At 48.2% G+C, this 23,521-nt stretch overlaps 2 protein-coding genes and 1 non-coding gene across 3 annotated transcripts; 2 read left to right on the forward strand and 1 right to left on the reverse strand.

The window, feature by feature from the left end:
• Positions 1–449: 449 nt before the first annotated feature.
• On the forward strand, positions 450–4,046 carry LOC120703599 (heme-binding-like protein At3g10130, chloroplastic). Its single transcript, XM_039987721.1, has 8 exons — positions 450–629; positions 821–1,043; positions 1,304–1,374; positions 1,482–1,583; positions 1,696–1,800; positions 1,927–2,062; positions 3,432–3,541; positions 3,634–4,046. The coding sequence occupies exons 1-8, from the start codon at positions 585–587 to the stop codon at positions 3,712–3,714; spliced, it is 873 nt and encodes a 290-aa protein (XP_039843655.1). The 5' UTR covers positions 450–584; the 3' UTR covers positions 3,715–4,046.
• Positions 4,047–15,562: 11,516 nt separating this feature from the next.
• Positions 15,563–15,634, reverse strand: TRNAC-GCA. The gene has a single exon. It is a non-coding gene; the product is annotated as a tRNA-Cys (tRNA).
• Positions 15,635–22,245: 6,611 nt separating this feature from the next.
• Positions 22,246–23,513, forward strand: LOC120703603. Its single transcript, XM_039987734.1, has one exon. It carries the CDS (start codon positions 22,488–22,490, stop codon positions 23,301–23,303), a length of 816 nt encoding a protein of 271 aa, XP_039843668.1. The 5' UTR covers positions 22,246–22,487; the 3' UTR covers positions 23,304–23,513.
• The last annotated feature ends 8 nt before the right edge of the window (positions 23,514–23,521 follow it).

Raw genomic sequence — 23,521 nt, forward strand, 5'->3', positions numbered from 1 at the left:
TTGGTCAAAACTTCACCTAGTTGATTGTGCCGATGTTTCAATGATATGTATCTCGAAAAGAGAACTTTAACTCTTTCGACATTTTACAATGGTTTTGAAAAAATTACCTCTAACAAATAAGAAGTGACATGATATAGGTTGAAGGTGGAAGAATGGTTTAATGAAGCGGTCATATTTGGAATCTTTATTTTTGTTGCACTGTTCTTAAAATATGGTATTTTAAAATAGTTTTTGTTTTTTTTTAAATTGTACTTTTTACTTACAATGGGTTTTCGCCCAAAAAATATAAAATCCATTCAAATTCATATCTTGTGGGTCGATGCCATCCACGTTGGTGGGCGCCGGACGCCGAGCGCTTTGCCAAAGGCAAGAGGCGAAAACCCACCTGGACACCTCGCGCTCCCGCCCCAGAACCAGAAGGCCAGAACACCAGAAGCCCAGCGTAAAAATCTGCAGCGGCAGAGCAAACACGACCGGGACGCAACGCAACCGGCCACGACCACGAGCCCACCGGCCAGTCCACCACGTCCACCGCAAGGCAACCGGCGAAGCTCGCGGGCACCGGGCTGAGAGCGAGAGATCAAATGGCGCCGCTGTGCTCCGCTTCCCCGCGGCCGCTCGAAGCCCCAGGCCAGCCCAGAGTTCTAAATAGCCGGCTATAGCTTCCGCTAAAGACGGCTATAGCCTCTATGAAAGACAACCACTATGGCATTTAGCCCGCTGAAGCCAGCTATAGCCCGTTAAATGCCGGCTATAACCCGCTAAACACCGTAACGGTGACCTTGCCACTAAATACCTTAGCCGGCGATTTAAAACCATGGGCCAGCCTCGCCTCGGCGCCCGCCCGCCGCGGACGGTCGCCGCGGCCGCGGGCGCCCGCGCCAGCGGCGCCGAGGCCCGCGCGTCGCTGGTGCTGGCCCTGGCCTCGCAGGCGCTCGCCGCATCGCAGCGCCGCGCCGCCGACCTCGCCGCCGAGGCCGCCAAGTACGCCTTCCCGTCCCGCCGCTTCGAGCCGCGCACCCTCGAGGAGGCCCTCATGTCTGGTCAGTGATTAATGCAAAATCAATAGCGACGGCTTCTGCTCCCCCTCCCCCCAGGGACGGAGAGGGGGGGCGGACATGATCCCCAATTTTACACTAGAAATTTAAATTTTGATTAAATTTTTATATAAATTTGTATGGTTGGCTTCCCTCTAACAATGAAAAAAATGATTTCCTGGCTCCGCCCCTGCCCCCCCATGGCGAAATCGCTAGTGTTTTAATGCTCGATTACTGAGCGAGCTGCATGTGCGTTTTGCTTGCAGTTCCCGATCTCGAGACAGTCCCGTTCCGTGTACTGAAGCGTGAGGCTGACTATGAGATTAGAGAAGTGGAGGTAATTGTTATCATTTTTCACCCCAAACGGTTAAAAAGGAATCCAGTATGAAATGACGGTATCAGGTCCACTGAGTAGCACTCTCTTCTGTTCTGAACTTTGGTCAGTCATACTTCGTTGCTGAAACAACGATGCCTGGAAGATCTGGGTTTGATTTCAACGGATCATCTCAGTCATTCAACGTGCTGGCGTCTTATTTATTCGGTAAGGTATTTGCCACGTTTCCACCATAGGTCAGAAGTTCCTTGTTCTGTTGGTTAGTCTGAAGAATAATTATAGGGAAAAACACACAAGGTTTATTTTTGGGATGCTTGCCTGCAGAACGTAGCTTCTGAGCAAATGGAAATGACTACTCCTGTTATTACTCGGAAGGGTGAGCCCAGCAGTGAAACGATGGACATGACAACCCCGGTGATAACAAAGAAGGTGAGCGCTGTATGCTTTTACACGTGCCATTTTTTTCTAGTTGTATTTGTTTGGTGATTCAGGGTAATTTATTATTGGTTAGGAATTGATGAGGTTTTACCTTTCCTTTTTTTTTCCCACCTGCAGTCAGCTGGTGAAAATAAATGGAAGATGTCATTTGTGATGCCAGCGAAGTATGGTTCCAACTTGCCTCGCCCAAAAGATCCTTCTGTGAGCATCAAAGAGGTGCCCGGCAAAATTGTAGCAGTTGCAGCATTTTCAGGTCCGTATTTAGTACTTCCTTCTCATATCCACAATCCGTTTCATGGTTGTACATTTTACTTCTGCTCTGGTTGATTGAGAAGATTTCTCATTTAAATTCAGAATCGAGCAGGTCATGTAAAGATGTTCTATGAACCTTTCCTTCTGCTGAAAATTAAGATCTTTTGCTGGAGAAATATTATTGTCAAATAATGAATTAGCCAAACATGTCTGTGGTGCCTTGCATTATCACCAACCATATGCTTTTATTCAATCAGCAAGTGATATAGAAGGCTAGGACATAGAAGTTGTGATGTTCCCTCACATTCGAGAACACTAACATGATCTGTATGATGTATTCCTTTCATGGTAACAGAAAAACAACCAGTTCTTAAAAAAATGAGTTTTCAGATCAAAAAGAGGTGTCCCTATTTACCATTTATTTTACCTGATATTCTTTAATGTGTTTTTTTGTTCAAAATATAATAAAAACACACTGAACTCTACCTTTTTACCTTCAAATTTTACTTCAATAAAAAAAAGTTTTCATGGCCAGAGTTAAAAATATTGGCCAAAATTTTGCGACAATCCGATAATTCGGTTTTATCAGTGGGGTCCGAAATTTTTTTACTGGCCGAAATCGATTTTTAAATATTTTTATATTAGAAAATAAATAAAATAAAAATAAAAAATCCCGAAATTCCTGATATTTCGGTTTTATCGGTGCGGTCCCATATTTTTTTCCCTACCAGAATTAAAAACCTTGTTCACGGCCATAAGCACCTTAATTTGTTTTTTAATGTTCTGAAGCTAAAATATGGCCACACTCTCTTAAATGAGTACATTTCCTTTTTAACCTTTGTCGCGGTGGTTTTGCGGGCACACAAGGAGGGATAGAGTCCGGAACGAAGTTATTCGGGATAGAGTCGGGGTGGCACCAATTGAGGAGAAACTTACCCAGCATCGGCTGAGATGGTTTGGACATGTCCAACGAAGGCCTCCTGAGGCGCCGGTGCGTAATGGGGTTCTTGAGCGGGTCAATAATGTAAAGAGGGTAGAGGTAGACCTAAACTGACGTGGGATGAGTCGGTTAAGAGAGACCTTAAGGATTGGAATATCTCTAAAGAGATAGCTTTGGATAGGAGCGCTTGGAGACTAGCTATCAATGTGCCTGAACCTTGAACTTATTTCTTTCGGGTTTCATCTCTAGCCTACCCCAACTTGCTTGGGAAAAAAAGCTATGTTGTTGTTGTTGTTGTTGTTGTTGTTGTTGTTGTTGATTTTCAGGATATCATCACTTACAAACTCGTAATTCGTAACTATACGGCAATGCAATCTTTATGAACCATGCTGCCACTGTCATGATCCATACTGCTTTTCTGTTGAAACAGGTTTGGTTACGGATGCTGACATAAGCAAGAGGGAGTCCAAATTGCGCGAATCTCTTCAGAAAGATACTGAATTTATAGTGAAAGACGGTTCGGTGGTGGAAGTTGCACAGGTATAGCTTCTAATATTGTTATGAGCCTTATTTTGACCCAAGTTCATACGAGGAATGTTATCAGAGCTGATTCCTAGTTTTATGAATTGCAGTATAATCCGCCTTTCACACTTCCATTCACAAGGCGTAATGAAATAGCATTGGAGGTTGAGAGGAATGATATATCCTCCTGATGTCCTAGATTAACAAATAAATTGTTAGAATTTGAGAGTATATGCAAATGTCCGTTGTCCCTGATGTATATATATATACACCATATCTGTGTTCCCTATTTTCTATATATGTAGTCATATTATTTATCACATGCATATCATACAGAATTGTAAAATGAATGTTAGGATCTTCTAAGTTTATTTTAACTCTGGTCTCTTCATTTATTAGTGGTATGATAGCATCAGAGCAGAAGTGGCCTATCTTATGATCCTTGTCATAAGGTAATTTTTGAATTGTAACCAAAACCCTTTTTCTGGACATCCGGTTAAAATATGGGCTTCTCCTTTTCTTTCTTCATGTGTCATGCCTTTGACATTATATTGACGTGAAGTAACTTTTTCACTAAAAGGGAGTATTTAATGACGGTGTCCATGAAATTGCACTTATCAGTATGTAGCTCTTCGATGTCTGTATGTTGCTTCTTTGATCCAAACTCTGGATCTTGTATAATTGTGATCTTTGTGCAGCACTGGGTGCCAAGGGGATACATTCTAACTGTTGAATGATTTATAGGTTTCTTGTTTTTAAATCATTCTGTGATTAAGGATAACAATAGATGCTTTCAAGTTTAACCTTGTTAGTTTTTTACACTGAATTTCTGCTTTCCTGTCAACAGGGAAAGATAACTCTGCTTTTAAGTTTTTACAAGGACCTAGTTTATAGATTGACTGACAGGGACTATCTGTACCTTATATACTTTTTAGGCAATTTGTGTGTGGCCTATCTTCTTTTTTTTAACAAATATTGCTCAGTACAGCTGCAAAGTTCATTGGAAATTGCTATCCAATTTGAAAATCTCATCTGATCCTAGGTCCCACCAGTCATCCTCACATAATGATGTTTTTCCAATTTTATCTCTTTATGATGTCACTGAATTGCTTCTCCTTTCAACTTCTTATTACATAGGTGTGTGGCAAATCTGTTAAGAACATTGCCCACTTTGCTATATTTATTAAGAACATTCATCGGATATCTCAGTTTGGTTTTGTTGATGCATTTGTCTGCAGTTTTGCCTTCGCCAGTCATTACTACACTTAGGATTCTTTTGTCTTCGGAAATGCCAGTCATGACCCTCGTAGTTTGAGTTGTGACCACTTCCTTTTTGTTTGTTTGTATGTGAGAGTATAATGTGGCGTGGCTGTTAACATTGTTGATATCAATTTCTAAGCAAGCAAAATATGCCTTCATTGTTTTCATCATTGCATAGTGGTATATTTATAGCTACTATGAATGATTTGTCTTGTTTTTATGTCTGGTGGAGAGGTTACCTTCTGATTGAGCTGACGTTAGACTAACCTGAGAAATTTATGTAAATCATCTGTGATGCACTGATGCTACAAGTGGTCTTGCTATTTCAACTAAGCAAAGGGTGACAGCACTTTGCTAGTTTGCTGGTGCAAAACACCAATCCATTGAATTGGTCCACTTATCTATATATCTTATATAAGTACAACCCACTAAGAGTCATTAATAGCTATTTCTCTCACATGTTGTAAAGCCACATCATCATTTTATTTCCACCATTGGATCTGAATGAAACCCCATATCCTAGCCTTCCACAACCCACTAAGAGTTCTTACCTTTTATCTTGGTTTTATTATTGTCATATATAAGTGCAACCCACTAAGAATCATTAATAGCTATTTCTCTCATATGTGGTGAAGTCACATCATCATTTTATTTCCACCATTGGATCTGAATGAAACCTCATGTCATGGCCTTCCACAACCCAGTTCTTACCTTTTTTTACTTGATTTTATTATTGTCATATGACGGAATTAGCAACAAAACGTCAAAAAACTAATGTATGTGCTAAGATCTCTCGTTTATTTTTATCACATCCCTTTCTAACATCCTATTATACTATAGTAAAGTGGATCATGATGGTGGAAGAGTCATTAATAGCTATTTCTCTCACATGTGGTGAAGCCACATCATCATTTTATTTTCACCATTGGATCTGAATGAAACCCCATATCCTGGCCTTCCACAACCCACTAAGAGTTCTTACCTTTTTACTTGGTTTTATTATTGTCATATATAAGTGCAACCCATTAAGAATTATTAATAGATATTTCTCTCACATGTGGTGAAGCCACATCATCATTTTATTTCCACCATTGGATCTGAATGAAACCTTATATCATGGTCTTCCACAACCCACTAAGAGTTCTTACCTTTTTTACTTGATTTTATTATTGTCATATGATGGAATTAGCAACAAAACGTCAAAAAAATAATGTATGTGCTAAGATCCCTCGTTCATTTTTATCACATCCATTTCTAACATGGATCACGATGGTGGAGAATCCATAACCAATTCAAATATCTACATTTGTCCAATGAAACTATTAAACAAAATATATTCTTTCCAATTATCAACATTTTACACAATTGTGTTGCCCACACTTAATTTTTAAAAAAAAATTTGTAAAAACTTCACTTATCCAAAGAGAGTCGATGCAAAGTCCAATCTCTTGCTTCACAAAATAATGCAGACATTTCCATTTCAACATTAAAGAGTCCTTATCGTAACTATTATGGTTCCTCTTTTATCAGTTTCAGCAACTATAACTTCTTATATATACATCAACTTCAGTATTTAAGCATTTCTTATATACAACCATGTCATATATCTCCAATGCTAAAATTACCTGTAATTTCGTAACTCTATCTTTTCAGCACATTGAACTTCAATATTTTTGCTCTAAAATCCCGCAGCAACGCGCGGGGTATTCAACTAGTTATATCAATAGCTAGGAGGAAGCTGGCATATACAAGTATACAACTCTATTACACTTCCTATATATTTGTGCGCACTTCTTGTGGTTTGAGCACTTGTTGTTTTTTGGTTCTTTGCATCCATTGGTAGGATACCAGGAGTTAAGGGCGAAGGGATAGATGGTGACTCCCAAGAAAAGCGCTTTCTATGTTGCATTGGTGTACACTTGCTTCCTAGTGAACCATGCATGTGACCATGGTACGTGCTTTATTTGTCATGCATTCTCATAATCAGCATCATAACCAAAAAGTGTCATTTGGCACCTAGTCCATTGTTTAGCTGTGGTATGGTACTTTATATATTGTGGACTATCCATGAGACAGCAGCACAAGTCCCCATACCTCGTTTTTTATAACCTAGCTAGTTGTTCTAAGTATCTAGCTGCCTTTATGGTAATCTTGGTGACCTTGTTGAGGCCCTATTTAGTTCTCATCCCATAAACCCCGTAAACACAAAAAAAAACGTCACATCGAATATTTCAACACATACATGGAGTACTAAATGAAGTCTATTTACAAAACTTTTTGTATGGATGGGCTGTAAATCGCGAGACGAATCTAATGAGCCTACTTAATCCATGATTTGCAACAGTGATGCTACAGTAATCATCTGCTAATTATTAATTAATCATGAATTAATTAGCATCATTAGATTCGTCTCGCGATTTACAACCCATCTGAGCAAAAAGTTTTGTAAATAAACTTCATTTAGTACTTCAAATTAGGAAGATTCCATCGCAAATTTTTTTTGCAAAACATCTAAATACGGCCTGAACCTGCAACTGTCCTTACTACTGTTTGTAGTTTCCTCCTTTTCATTCATAGAGACATTTTCAAAGGAAATCATTGAGAACAATAATCTAACTAAAAGAACTCAAGGGAGGGAGGGAGGGAGGGAGAGAGAGAGAGCGAGCTCGGTGACTCATTTCAAAATTGCTCCACTACACTAATTTTTCTTTCAAAATCAAAGTTCGCTGATTTTGAGTAAAAGTCGCTTCAAGCCTGGCTCGTTAGGCCCGGTTTGATGTTGGATTTAAATACAGGAAACTACAATAAATAAGTGCAAAAACTAAATCGAGAAAAGCTCGAAAAAAAGTTGAGCTGGATCATTATCCACCCCACAATGATGACAGCCAAGAAAAATGATTGGGAGCTGTTTAGTTCCCAAAAAAATTTCTACAGTACTCGTCATATCGTATTTTTGGACACATGCATGGAGCATTAAATGTAGTTGAAAAAATAACTAATTACACAGTCTAGCTAATTAGCACGAGATGAATCTTTTAAGCCTAATTAGTCCATAATTGGACATTATTTGTCAAGTAACAACGAAATGTGCTACAGTACCAAAACCCAAACTTTTTCGCGAACTAAACACAGCCTAATATATAGACCATAAAAATAGGTGAAAACTGTAAAATCAGAAGAGCATGTTTCTCACTGATGCTCATAGAATTTGCATCAAATGCCTAAGAACCTAACGAGTTGTTGTGGTTGATATCTGATGAGAGCCTATTTTTGACTTGAAGCAGATGGTGTGAGATTTGGTTACAGTGGGAGTACTGGTCCAAACTTTTGGGGGAGCTTAAGCCCTAATTTCTTACTTTGCTCAAAAGGAATGAACCAATCTCCGATTGACATTGTGAAAGACAAAGCCATCTACAACCTGCAGTTGGAGCCCCTTGAAAGGGATTATACTGCTACAAATGCAACTATTGTTGACAATGTCTTCAACATTGCGGTTTGTTCTGAACCAAATAGTTATTTTTAATTGTGTATGTACATGCAAAATTGGCTATCCTTATTATATTATTTTAGTTTTGTGGTTGATAACGATATCCATTTGCACTATTCCTTCTGCATGTTATTGTGTTTCTTTCTCAGTTGTGCTTAGGGAAACTGAGGAACCGAGGAATTGTGGTCTTTTACATACGTTAGGGAAAACTATATCTTCAAAACCAATAGAAAAAAGAAATTGTCTTTTTAATGAAAAACATGCTAAGGCATGGTCGCGAAAAAATAGAAAAAGAAATTGTGATATGATTCGTTCACCTTTGTACATGTCTCTTCTCAGTTCTTAATTGATTTTTCAATATGAATCATTTGTTGTACGTAAGTTGAATGATGCAGCTGCGCTACAATGACACTGCTGAGACGATTAAGGTGGGTGGGATAAAGTATAAGATGAAGCAATTGCATTGGCATTTACCCTCGGAGCACACCATCAATGGCCAAAGGTTGCATGTACACTGTGATATAGTTGTAAATCGTGGAGTATCTATTGTACTAAGTGTATGCACCCGTGATAGGTTTGCAATGGAGCTCCATATGGTTCACTTCACTGAAGACGACAACATTACTGTTGTGGAAATCCTCTATCGATATGGCAAACCAGACCCTTTCCTTTTCCAGGTAAATCTCTGTGATAGGAACAAGGACTGGCTATATCATTTATCATCTATGCATTGCATATTGCAGGATGTCAAATAGTGGGAGCCTGCACTTTAGTAAAGCCGATACTAATTTGACCATTTACCTGAGTGGGAGCATTATATTATTTCCATCGTGTGGAGAGATGTCTTTGAGGAATTCACCTTGTACTATGACTATAATTCATATAATTTTTGCATTTTGGTCAGTCATGATTAGATGTTTGATACAAAGATGTGAACTTCTACTCATAACCAGGAGCTTCTGACCAAAAGAAGCCAGGAACTGGATGAACTGATCATGGTTAGTATTTTTCTCTAAAGTTCACGGCTTGTAAATGATCTGCCATTTGCATCTGAACTGGATGAGCTTTTGGGTGTAGTTGCATGCTTGGTGTTTGATGATATATTTTGTGTGACTCAGATAAAGGAGCAGCTGGCTGAATTACATGCCGAGGGCTGCAAGGCTGAGAAAGGCGATCCTCTCCCTGTTGGAGTGGTGGACATGACAGAACTGAAGCAGGGTGGAGATAGATACTACAAATATGTTGGATCCCTCTCTGCACCTCCATGCACCGAGAATGTGATCTGTACCGTCCTTGCTGAGATAACCCATGTCATGTACTAGAAGCATTGTGAAGAGTGTTGGTGTATATGTGAGCCCATGTATAGAGACCCATCTAGAGGCCCATGTATAGGATCTATATATCCCACCCTTTTAGGATTTGGAGGAATACAAGTCATTATTCTCTCCTACATTGTATCATTTGTCTAGGGTATCTCCTCTCCTACCTCCCATCTCAGGGCCGTCGGCCGCTGGCGCTGCTCTCCCTCTCCCTCTCCCTCTCCCTCTCCTCCTTCCCAGTCGCTGGCGCCGGATCTGCTCTGCTCCAGGCTTGCGCGGCCGACCCCTCTGCTCCAGGAGCGGCGCCGCCCCTGCTCCAGGCCGCCACCGCCGGCCCTTGCGCGGCCGGCCCCTCTGCTCCCGGCGCGGCGCCGCCCCTGCTCCTGGCCGCCGCCGTCGGCCCTTCTGCGGCCGGCCCCTCTGCTCCCGGCACGGCGCCGCCCCTACTCCAGCCCGCTGCGGGTGAGCCGGCCCTGGGTGCCGCCGCCGCGGGCGCGCTGGAGCTGCCCCTGGCCCTCACCGCCGCCGTCCAGGGCGGGCAGGGCGCGGGCGTGGGCACCAGTGCCGCCGCCCAGCCCGGGCCCCTGGAGCCGCCGGCCCCTGGTGCCCCTGGCCTCCAGCCCGCAGCCCCTGCGCGACACCACCCCGCCCTCGCCGCTGCTGCGGGCGAGCCGGCTCTTGGTGCGGCCGCCGCGGGCGCGCTGGGGCTGCCCCTGGCCGCTGTCGCCGCACTTGTAGCCGCCGGCGGCCCTGCCACCGCTCCTCTGTTCCAAGGCGCGATGGCCGCCCCTTCTCAGTTCCAGGCAGCCGCCCAGGCGCTTCCTCTGCTCCAGGGCGCGCCTCTGTTCCAGGCCGCTGCCCAGGCGCCTCCTCCGATCCAGGACGCAGGCCGCGTCGCCGTCGCCACTGCTGCCTCCCCTGCTCGCGCTGCGCTAGCTCCAGCCCCTGCAGCCCCTACTACCGCGGCCGGCGTGGGCCCTGCTGGTCCGGCTGCCAATGCTGCAGCCACTGCGCAGCGCGCGTGGCTCCAGGCTGCCACTACCCCCTCTTCTCCATGGCCTGGGCTCGGTATGCCCCCTGCTACGGCCGACGCCACTCTCGTAGTGGCTCTCCTCGCTGCCAAGTCTGAGGCTTCGGCAGCTCAGGAGCGGGTCTGTGTTGCTGCCCTCGCTTGGGAGCGCGAGCGCTCCGCGGCCAACGCTCTCACTCGTCGGGTCGCCACAGAGAAGCACCACTTATTTGTCCCGCCCGTCGTCCCCTTCACCGAGCACGGCGTTTCGTCCTCCAACCAAGCTCCGCCCTCTGGATCTGGACCCCGAATCGACCCCCTCCCTGGAGCTCCTCTCACCGGCCAGACCGGGGGTGGTGGAGGGGACGTGGTGGTGGTGCTCGGGGCACTCCGGACCCGACCCCGGCTCCCACTCCTGCTCCTGGCCCTGGAGGTACGCCCTGGCCATCCTTCAGCGTCCCATGGCCAGGGCGCATCCCGATGTGGCCGTTTCAGGGTCAGGGGGGTCCTCGTCCTCAGCCCCAGTCGGCGGCCATGCTCGCCGCTGCTGCTCCCCTGTTCGCGCCGTTCTGGACCCCGTGCGCTCCACCCAGCCAGCAGCCGGCCTGGCTTAGGAGTGGGACCAGGCTGCACTGGCGCAGTCCTTCAGCGCCATGGGGCGGACGCCGCCGGTCAGCACCGAGTGAATCGCCGACTCGGGTGCCTCCTTCCACACCACCCCAGATGCCGGTATCCTCTCTTCAATCCGACCCCCACACCCCTCTTGTCCTTCTTCCATCATGGTTGGTGATGGGTCTTGTCTTCCTGTCACCGCCGTGGGTTCTACTCCTGGCTCTTTTCATCTTCCCAATGTCCTTGTTGCTCCTTAGATGGTTCATAACCTTCTTTTTATTCGTCAGTTTACAGCTGACAATTCTTATTCTATCGAGTTTGATTCTTCTAGCCTCACTGTAAAGGATTCGGCCTCCCGGCGTCCGCTACTCTGATGTGACAGCACGGGGCCCCTTTACACCATTCGCCTTCATTCTTCCGCTGCACTACTCTCGCCTTCTTCTTCGCTCTGGCCGTCTTGGTCTGCCGTTTTTGCCGCGACGCCGTCTACCACCACCTGGCACCGCCATCTTGGTGCAGCTCAATCGTAGTGCCGATGTTCCTAGTAATAGGGCTCCTGCTGAGCCCCTCTGCCATGCGTGCTAGCTCGGTCGTCATGTTCGGCTCCCTTTTTCTTCTTCTTCTTCGCATGCGACGTATGCATTTGATCTTGTTCACTGTGACCTGTGGACCTCTCCTATTCTTAGTCTTTCTGGCTATAAGTACCATCTGGTGGTGGTCGATGATTTCTCGCACTACTCTTGGACGTTTCCTTTGTGCGCCAAGTCTGAGACCTTCCCCACCCTCCTCCACTTTTTTGCCTGGGTGACCACTCAGTTCGGGCTCACCATTAAGGTTGTCCAGTGTGACAACGGGCGGGAGTTCGACAACTCCACCTTCTGTTCTTTCTTCCTCTCTCGGGGTGTTCAGCTGCGTATGTCTTGTCCGTATACCTCTTCTTAGAACGACAAGGCTGAGCGGATGATTCGCACGACGAACGACGTCGTGCGCACCCTTCTGATCCAGGCCTCTCTGCCCCCGTGCTTCTGGGCTGAGAGCCTCCACACCGCCACCTACTTGCTTAACCGTCTTCCGTCCACTGCTTCTCCTGCTCCCACTCCACACCACGCTCTTTTCGGTACCCCTCCTCGCTATGACCACCTTCGGGTCTTCGGGTGTGCATGTTATCCTAACACCTCCGCCACTGCTCCTCACAAGCTGGCGCCCCGCTCGACTCGTTGTGTGTTCCTTGGTTACTCCTCTGACCACAAGGGGTACCGATACTTTGACCTCACCTCTCGCCGCGTCCTGATCTCCCAACATGTCGTCTTTGACGAGTCAGATTTCCCATACTCCATCTCCTCCACACCTTCTCCTGACCCCGAGCTGGAATCTCTGTTTCCGACTGACCCGGTGGTTCAGCCATCTTTTCCTGTTTGTCCTTTCCCTGCAGGTTTTCCCTGTACACGGGCACCATTCCCGATGATCTCTGCTGCGCCGAGCGCGGCCCCGGTGCCCGCAGTCGCACCACGCGCGGCCCCCGGACCTCGAACATGCCGCGTGCGGACCCGGTGTCTCCTGCTGCGCCACGCGCGGCCCCGGTACCTTCCCCTGCACCTGCGCGGTACGCTCAGCTGGTACAGGTGTACCGGCGTCGTTCGGCGCCGGTACCATCGCCGCCGCGGTATGCTGAGCCGGTGCAGGTGTACCGGCATTGTTCGGTGCCGACACCGGTGCTGCCTCCTGCTTCGGATGCTCCTGCGACGCCTCCACCGGAGCCGTCGCCGCCGCCTCCACCGGCTCCCTCTCGAGCCGAGCCGGCGGTGTACTACCCGCTCGTCATCCATCGGGATCTTCGGCATATCTATCCCATGGTGACTCGACAGATGGCGTCTCAGGCCGCGACTCTCTCCGCCACCGAGGGAGAGATGCGGGTCTCTCCGGTACCCTCCTCTGTTCGCGACGTCTTGGCAGATCCTCACTGGCGTCACGCGATGGAAGAGGATTTCGCAGCTCTTCTTGCCAACCAGACGTGGGACCTCGTGCCGCGTCCGTCTGGTTGCAATGTGGTGACTGGCAAGTGGATCTGGACACATAAGCGTCGGGCTGATGGCACACTGGAGCACTACAAGGCTCGCTGGGTTCTCCGGGGGTTCATTCAGTGACCTGGTGTGGACTATGATGAGACCTTCAGCCTAGTGGTGAAGCCTGCTACTGTGCGCACGATCCTCTCGCTTGCGCTCTCGCGCTCCTGGCCTGTGCACCAGCTGGACGTGAAGAATGTGTTTCTTCATGGCACTCTGTTAGAGACTGTTTACTGCTCTCAGCCGGCGAGATTTGTGGACTCGAGTCGTCCGGATATGGTCTGCCAACTCAACAAGTCTCTCTATGGTCTGAAGCATGCTCCTCGGGCTTGGTACTCTCGGTTCGCCACTTTCTTGCTGACATTGGGGTTCACCGAGGCCAAGTCTGACACGTCTCTCTTCATCTACCGTCGTGGGGATGAGACTGCATATCTGCTGCTCTATGTCGATGACATTGTGCTCACATCCTCCAATCAACAGTTGCTTCAGAGTGTCATTTCCTCTCTGCAGCAGGAGTTTGCTATGAAGGATCTGGGTCAGCTCCACCACTTCTTGGGCGTCACTGTTGAGCCCCGCCCATCTGGCCTTCTCCTTCACCAGCAGCAGTACGCAATCGATATTCTGGAGCGGGCTGGGATGACTGATTGCAAGCCCTGCTCCACTCCTGTCGACACTCAGGCGAAGCTGTCTGCTGATCTGGGTGATCCGGTGGCTGATCCTACTGCCTACCGGAGTCTGGCTGGCGCTTTGCAGTACCTCACCTTCACCAGGCCGGACCTCACCTACGCTGTTCAGCAGATCTGTCTCCATATGCATGATCCCCGGGAGTCACACCTTGCTGCGCTGAAGCGTCTCCTCCGCTATGTCCGTGGCACTGTGGACCTCGGCCTGGTGCTTCACCACTCGTCTTCTGCTGAGCTGGTGGTCTACGCCGACGCTAACTGGGCTGGCTGCCCGGACATTCGTCGCTCCACTTCCAGCTATGCCGTCTTCTTGGGCGGCAACCTGGTCTCCTGGCCGTCTAAGCGGCAGCTGGTTGCCTCCCGCTCCAGTGCTGAGGCGGAGTACCGGGCTGTTGCTAACGGCGTGGCAGAGGCGTCCTGGCTACGACAGCTCCACCAACCCCGTCCAGCATCAGCGGACGAAGCATGTGGAGATCGACCTACACTTCGTGCGCGACAGAATCACCATCGGCGATGTTCGGGTACTCCTTGTCCCGACTACCTCCCAGTTTGCTGACATCTTCACCAAAGGACTATCCTCCTCGATCTTCTCGGAGTTTCGCTCCAGCCTCAACGTAGCCGGTGGCTAGTTGTGGCTGCAGGGGGATATTTGCCCTTTGTACTCTATTTGTACTATCTTCTTGTCCAGTCTTGAACACCGCTGCGCCGGTAGTTCAGACTTGGGGGTGTTGGCTTTCTTGTTGTCCAGTCTTGAACACCGCTGCGCCAGTAGTTCAGACTGCGGGGGGGTGTTGGTGTATATGTGAACCCATGTATAGAGGCCCATATATAAGATATATATATATATATCCCATTTTTCTAGTGTTTGGAGGAATACAAGTCATTATTCTCTCCTACAAAGAAAACTATCACGTCGTTTAATTTATGCTCTGAAAATTACGGAGGCCTTCGCACTTATAGGTAAGAGAAATGAGCAAGGAACAAGCTGCTGATCTGATGGCCCCTTTGGAGGGGAGTTACAGGCACAACTCCAGACCGCTACAGCCACTGAATGGTCGCAAGGTTCAGCTCTACGACAAGTCTCTGAAAATCAGAAAAGTGATGTAGCCTACTGCAGCCGGATCTACTAATGATAATGCATTGGTTCGTCGCAAGCCCTGAACACCAAATAACGAGTAAATCAACATGGTTGAGTCGAATCCTGTAACCTGTGACCGCCATTGTCATTATTTAATCCTCTGTTCCGCCATTAGTTCTATTTCAGCAGTCAGTTTTGGCACTTGTTAGAGCGAAGTTGATTGATTTGATGCTTATTCGAAAGTGCTCTGTTACATCAAACCAAATTACATTTTCTTGGGCTGTTTGGCCGGGATCTGTGGTCCGTTTTTCTTCTTTTGACTCTGCATTTTTAACTCGCTCTTTCCCTTTTAATTGAAAGTAGAGCTCCTGCCCAGTGCCCAGTTCATTCCAAAAACATTAAACCAAAGTTACCAGTTTAATTTGATTTTGCTGTGGAGCATTATGTCCGAGAGCAGTAAATTCAAAGAGAAGATAAACCATTGCCCATTGGAGAAAATAATAAACGTTCAAAAAAAAGTGAAAAATAAGGGCCCATCCGGGTTCGAACCGGAGACCTATCGATCTGCAGTCGATTGCTCTACCACTGAGCTATGGACCCCTGCGCATTATGTAGCAGAAAGGTTATATATATCAAAACCACTGAACCTACTTCTCACCGCATCTCCTCTATTCTGCCCAGTTACCACCATCGATCTTCCAGTCAATTCCTAAATTTACATCAAATTGACTGATCGCCCAATCCGAAAATTCCAAAAAAAAAAAGTTCGCGTTTTGAATCCAAGAACCCTGAGATAGATAGATATTATATAGATACCTTGATGGATATATGGATCAAAAACCTCCATCACTAAATAACTAAGCACGTAAATATGGCCAAAGCCAACATACTCCCTCCGTTTTAAAATGTAGGTCGTTTTGACTTTTCTATATTCATATATTTTGCTATGTATTTAGACATATGTCATATCTAGGTGCATAACAAATACTATGAATCTAAAAAGACCAAAACGATATATATTTTGGAACGGATGGAGTATTATTATGCACACTAGTGTATGGGAATCCTCGATTGGATATGTTGTTCCTCACATGCATTAATCAGTGCTAAAATAAAATAATTAAATTAATGAATGATGCGATGCATATCCATCCATGGAGGCTAGCTGCATGTACTATATAAATCGATATCTGATTCTGATGTATCGGCGTACAACTAACTCACCCTGCACATACACTACGTACTCACAAGTCACAACGTAGTAATCCTACTAGGTAGCTAGCTAGTAGATCGAGCTGGTGTGGCATGGCCGCTGCAAGGACGACGACCTCCTCGGAGCTCCTCCTCTTCGCGGCGGCCGTCGTCGTCCTCGCCGCCCACGCCGGCGCCGAAGACCTGGTGTCCCAGGCGTGCACGAACGCGACGCGGCACTTCTGCCGGCTGCAGCTGAGCAAGGACTCGTGCGCGTCGGCGCTCCGGTCGGACGAGCGGAGCGCCGCGGCCAGGGACCTGCGCGACCTGGCGCTGGTGGCCGTCGACCTCGTCGGGGCCTCCGCGGCGGCCGCGGACGCCGCGGTCAGCGCCGCCGCGGCCAAGGGCGGCGACGCGGGCACGGAGCGCAGCCTCCAGTACTGCCGGGTGGACTACGACGACATGGCGCGCACGGTGCCCGAGTGCCACCGCCTGGTGTCGCGGTACGATGCCACCGTGGTGGCGGCCGACGGCGGCTGGCCGTCGGCGCAGTACTACTTCGGCTGCGTGGACAGGCTGCGGGACGCGGCCGTCGGGTGCTGGGACCAGGTCAGGAACTGGGCCGAGCTCAAGAAGGCGGTCGGGAAGGAGGTCCGCGACGTCGTCCAACGGGCCAACGTCGCCAAGCTCATACAGGAGCAAATGCTGGGAACGGAGAACCCCTTCGAATCACAGCATGATTAATAACGCAAGTTTACTATTAGCTAAGCATAGCTTAGCTTGTACTAATAAGGACGTAATCTCTGTCGTCATTATTGCAATGCAATCAGAATCAGATGGATTTGCTGTCTATGCATGAGTCTTGAATCTTGATCATCTTGGCTGACTGGCTAGGGAGCTCATCAGATGCATGCAGCCCATACTTGTTTTAAATATGTACGTCACAATTGATATTTGATATCAAACAATTAAAGGTACGATGTACTGAGACCGGTCTCAATAGAAGTTTCATGGCATCAAATTCTATACTACAACATCAATTTTGTTGATATGGCGAGAAAAGAAAGAAGAAAGTTTTATGGGATGAGAGAGGAGTTTCATTTCTATAAAACTCAGCCAGCACAATTAACTACTCTCTTCGTCCCAAAATAAATGCACTTATAGAGTTCAAAATTTGTCCCAAAATAAAAGTATACATCTATGAATGAGACAACCTTGTTCTAGTTACCTTCTTCTATTTTCTATCATCCCAAGGTGCCATGATTATATTTTTATAGGGGTATATTTGTAATTTCACACTAGCATTGATCTCCACATTCAAACTCTAGAAGTGCATTTATTTTGGGACGGAGAAGTATTTCTCAATCTGAGTAACTGTGTTATGAAACTATGTGCTGAGACTGGTCTGATGGGAATGAACCCGTGTGCACGTCGGCAAAGTGACAGTAATGCCAAAAAAAGAGAGAGAGAGACATGGGGACATATCCAGCCTTGCTAGGTAATAAGGTGATACATAGACATTAATATGCGGCGCAAATCCTCCGCTTGGATATCCATCAATTGTGAGTCGATATATACCCACAACTAAAGTTAGCTTTGAACATAATAAGGCTTTAGCATTGATACTAAGCCCGAGATCTAGATATCTTTAGGATATATAATACGACACTACTATCCTAATAAGCATGCTCCTATAATTAAAATTTAAAATCTAGTGAGCTCTTGGATACCAAGCGACACATCTATCAATCCTTGTTAGGAAAGGGGTATTCATATATTAATTAATTAATATGTGGCGCATATCCTTTGCTTGAATATCCATGGCAAGTCAATGCAGTTGCACGCTTCTACAATTAAAATTTGAACATATATAAACTCTAGTTTTGGATATGCAGCCCAAGTTTTATCTTTGGGATGATACTACAATATATCCTGTGTATCCTTTGCTTCCACAATTACTGTTCAATCCCATGCTCAAGTCTGTTCAATCACATTGGGAAACTAAAAGATATATGAGATACGGATAATACTAGAGTTCACAATCAGGCTGGGAAATTGAAAGAATGGATATATGAGATATTGGATAACTAGAGCTCACAAATCACAATCTGTCTGATTGGGAAATTAAAAGATATATGAAAGATGCTGGCAATCTTGCAGTTGATACTACCAAATATGGTCATAAATGTGACTGAACTCGATAGATGTGTATGCTTCCACATATCCATTCTGACCACTACATTTATTATGCGTGAATCCTCGTTTCGGATACTCCGTACATCCATGATCCATGCATCCATGATATACATCCATGGTTGTATGAATGCTTCCGCCATTCCTATTAAATTAATTAATATAAACCGATCAAGTTCTTAGCTAATTGCATCGATCGAGCACTATAAATTCCATGCACCATCAACCATGTAGCACCGAGCCATTGCATATCCATCTCTGGTAGCTAGAGCGTTGGGCACACGCAGCTAGAATCGGGATGGCGGCATCCACGACGACGGCGTCGTCCTCCGGATCCACCCTTGTGCTGCTCGTCCTCTACTTGGCTGCCTGCTTCCACGCCGCCGAACCCAAGCCCAAGGCGGCCGGCGGCGACAGCAGCGACCTGGTGGCGAGGGCGTGCGCGAACGCGACGAGCGACTTCTGCCACATGCACCTCACCGCCAAGTACTGCGTGTCGACGCTCCGGTCGGACACGCGGAGCGCGCGGGCCCGGGCCCCTCGCGACCTGGCCCTGGTGGCCATCGACCTCGCCCGGCGCGGCGCCGCCGCCGCGGACGCCAAGGCCGCCGGCGCGCTGGAGAGGAAGAGCAGCGAGGAGGAACCAAACCGGTGGGAATCGGTCCGGCCCGGTTTCGTTTTGGACCGGTACGAAACCGGCTCAAATTTAAAATTCAATTTTGAATTCAAAAATAAAAAATTCTCAAAAAAATTTCTAAAAATACTTCAAGGTGCGACGAATCTAATAGTGTCAAATTTTCTCAAAAATTCATTCATTTAGTATAGTTTGCGGAATTTTGAAGTTAAATAAAAAAAGCGTGCATACAAAAGTATACAAATACAATTTAAAAGTAGTACAAAAGAGGGTTAGAGGGTTCATTTAGGCTAAAATATGTTATACAAACATTTATTTAGTATAATTTGCGAGCATTTGAATTTAAACCAAAAAAGAAAAAAAATGAATTTGGCCGGTTACCAGTCAAACCGGCCGGTAAACCGGTCAAACCGACCGGTAAGCCGGTCGGAACCGGTTGAACATGCGATTTTGAATTTGACCGGTTTTCACCGGTTTCCGGTCAAACCGGTCCTGTAAACCGCTACTGGACCGCGCCAGTTTGACCGGACCGATCGGTTTATTTAACCATGGCTGATGGTCGGCGTGGAAGATCCGGTCGAGGGATTCGATGACGACTTTGACGATGAATGATTATATTGATTGTCCCTTGCTTGCTTTTGGAGTAATTACTTACTGACTCAGTAGCTTACCGACTGAGTAGCAGTAGCAGTACCAACTGAAAGGTATGGTATACTTATACTCAGTATATAGTAGTCAGTACAGTAATTGTTACCGTGTGCAATGGAATAAGGCAACTATCAGGTGCAAACTAGTTTCTTTGTGCAACTGTGCAAACTTCTAATTTAGACTATATGATCAACATACAAAAAGCATAGATGATTGGTTAATTTTACACTTAACCATCCGGCTCTAATCATACTTTTGCAAATCCCCCACCCACTCTAACTGCGCATCTCTTGAATATTGATCCTATGACCCAGATTAGAAGTTTACACGGTTACACAAAGAAGTTGATTTGCACACAATACATTACCTTATTTAATATGATATCCATTACACACTTACATAGATTACTGCTTATTTAATATGATATTCATTGCACACTTGCCCAGATTACTGCTTGCACTGTACTGTTGTTTCTCGATCGAGCATGTACTGTAAAATTATCGGGATTTATAAATATCTCCGATTCTCCGGTGTGATTTTGTATCCCGTTTTCATTCAGTTTTCTACGGTTGAGATCGTGTATTGATTTGTGTTCGAGTCGTGTGAGCTGCAGGGGTGGTGTTGGGTTTATTTGTGTTGACTCTGGTCTCATTTGCTAATTTCGTGCTGTATCAGTTGCTACTGTTGTTTTGTCACTTTGGGGAACCACTGGCAGCCCCGGCCCATGGGCCCTGGCAGTGGTAAGGGCAATCAAGCCCCGGCCCCTGGCAGTGGTAAAGGCAATCAAGCCCCAGCCTCTCTGTATCAGCAGGAACATTCTGAGCATCTTCAAGAGTTTTTTTAAAAAATTTACTCTCTAAATTATTATTTGAAGAGTTATCTACATAAAAATCGTTTTTCCTGCATGTTTGCAACTATGTGCTGTGATCATGGTTCATAAGGCGCTAAGGCGACTTGTGGCGACTTACCACCCTCACAACGCGCGGCGAGGCGACGCCATAGACATACTATGAACATGGCATGACAGCCATAGACATACTATGAACATGGCATGACAACAAAACTTAGTAGCATATACATACTTTTTTGGACTGCTGTACCTCCCATTCTCCCATTTCCAATTGCTCTTGCCACCCCTTCTCTTCTCCCATATAGCAAGCTACACAAAAAATGACCAATCAGCAAAATCAACAGCAAAATAAATAAGTGAAAAGGTTGCTGAATTCAACAAGACAGCAACATGAATGCATGAACAAGACAGCAGATGCAGAGGCACGAGGAGGGAGGAGGGAGGAGCCTGCGGGCTAGCGAGACGCAGAGGCACGAGGAGGGAGGAGCCTGCGAGCCGGCGGCCGGGGTCGCGCTTGCGCTGAGGACGACGCACAGGATTCGCGCTTGCGACGCGGAAGGCACAGAGGATTCGCGCTCGCGCCGCGGACGGCGGACGCGCGGAGGAGTCGCCGCCGCCGCGAGCTCCAGGTGCGCTCGTTCCCCTTTCTTCTCTCTATCTCCCCAAATGGCCAAATCGATGAACGGACGGTCGATTTCTCTACTTGGATATCGATTTCCCGCCGCCCCCCCAATCGATTTCCCGCCCGCCTCCTCTGTTTCCTTCCCGCCCTGATCTATTTCCCGCGCGCGCTCGTCTATGGCGGCCGCCACATCGTAACAGGACGCCTACCGACGCCTAAGCGACGCCTTGGGCCTAAGGTGGACGCCATACGTGCCCAGGCAAGGCGTAGGGGACGCCTTGTGCCCTGCGGGCGCCTGGACGCCTACGCGACGCCTAGGCCATGCCTTACGAACCATGGCTGTGATGTAGTTTGTGTCCTATTCGGCCATGCATGGTCACAAATGTCCTTTTTTTAAAAAAAGAAATAACAATTTTTCAGCAAGATTTCCATCCCGTGGCGTCCTGTGACCCGATTTGTTACATGACAACTCCGTTTAGTCTTCACAATAGACACCATTGTTTGTCCAAAAGAAGTACCTCAATCGAAAACCAAGGCACCAAGCCAATTCAAAGCAGACCACCCCACTCGAAACGGCGCGTCCAAGGGGCAAGAGAAGCTTCCGCTCATCCATCCTCGTCTCGACGATCGACCGCGGCTGGTGGCGCCAAGCGCCAAGCACCAAGCACTCCTTCTTCCACGCGCCCGGGACCCATCCCATACATAAACTACGAACTAGTACTACTAAACCTCGTTAGCTTAGGTAACGGCTGGTAGGCGGTCGCGCTGTCGTGCAGCTGAGTTAACCAAACTCGATTGGCTTAGCTCGGGCAAGACAAGCGCAAGAGCACGCGGCCGGGTTCTTCTCGGGAGGCACAATCCAATCCAATCACAGGTTTAAATTACTCCAAAGCGACCAGCCAACCCCCCGGATTAAGCTAGTAAGACCGTCCACAGCGATAGGAGGAAATGGAGGAGTAAATCTACTGTTTGACACTGTAGATGCACTGTTTGGCACTGTAGACAGAGAGGGCGTGGGAAACGAGGCAAGAGCAAATTTGCTCTTGCTCTTGCCATTGTGGACAGCCTAAGCCGCCCCCACCCCTCCCAACCCCTGTCGCCTTTTCAAATCCCCACCTCCAAACCATTGGCGCCTCCGATCCCCGGCAGCTTCAAGCAAGATACCCTCTTCCACCCCTCGCCGCCGCGACACGCTCGACACGACACCACGACCTCTTCAAAACCATACCCAGCTGCCCTACTGCCTGTGCTTGGCCACACACATACACACAGCCCCCGCGCAGCCACAGAGTTTAGGCCACGTTGAGCCGCGGGGATGCCACCGCTCGACCTCGACACCCTCGTCTCGTGGAGCGATGGCGCCAGCGGCGGCGGCGGCGGCGGTGGCGAGGAGTTGAAGGCCGCGTGCGGTCGCGACGCCGCGCTGTCCGACGGCGGCCCCGGGGCCTGGGAGCGCGACGACGACGGCGACCCGTACGCCCCCGCGCAGTCGCTCCGGCTGAGGATCGGGGAGGATATCGACTGGAGCGACGTCGCCGCCGGGGCAGTGTTGGAGCGGGACGACTCCACCAAGGGCGCCGGCGCCAACCCCAAGTGCGCCGCGCGCCGGAGCGTGGCCGCCGCCGCCGCGAGGGGCTCGCTGCCGTCGCCCGCCCCGACGGCGCGGAGGGCGGTGGCCGTGGTCATCGGCGGCCTGGCGCCCGCGGCGGCGGGCAAGGCCGCGCGGGACCACGGCAGGCGGCGCCGCTCCCCGCGCCGCCCCGGCGGCCGCGCGAGGGTTTTCACGGCCGGGGAGGCGGCCGCCGCGGACCGCCTGGCGGAGCCGGGCTCGCCCAAGGTGTCCTGCCTCGGGGGCGTCCGGTCGCAGCAGCGGGCCGCGGCTGAGGGCGTTACCACTGGCCGCCGGTGGTGGGCGTGGCTGGTGGCCGACGTCGTGCGGCCCGGCTGCTGCTGGAACGGCCGGCGCGAGAGGAGGCCCCATGGGAGCGAAGCCATTGGTTCGGCGGTGGCGGCGTCAGCGCCTGTGCTGGCTGCGGACGTGGCATCGGGGCATCGGATCGATCGGTGGAGTAGGTGTGTCCGGTCACGTAGTGTCGGCCACATCCCACATGGAAACTTTTGTCATCTCTAGTTTAGCTCTGGGTTGTCTCTGCTCATGGTCGGCCGGATTCCTGTACACGGGACCTTCACCAGGTGTTCGATTTGAATTTGAACCATTCTGCCTCTCCATTGTCCAAGTCTCTTATGTGTCATGCGTAATGGGTCAGAGCCGAAGCCACCTTGTGTTTTTCTGGATCCAGATTGCTGATCAGTAATAATACTACTATTTGTTAATCCGGAACTCTTGTC

The sequence above is a fragment of the Panicum virgatum genome, chromosome 1K (genome assembly GCF_016808335.1).
Source record: "Panicum virgatum strain AP13 chromosome 1K, P.virgatum_v5, whole genome shotgun sequence".
NCBI classification, from domain to species: Eukaryota; Viridiplantae; Streptophyta; class Magnoliopsida; order Poales; family Poaceae; genus Panicum; species Panicum virgatum.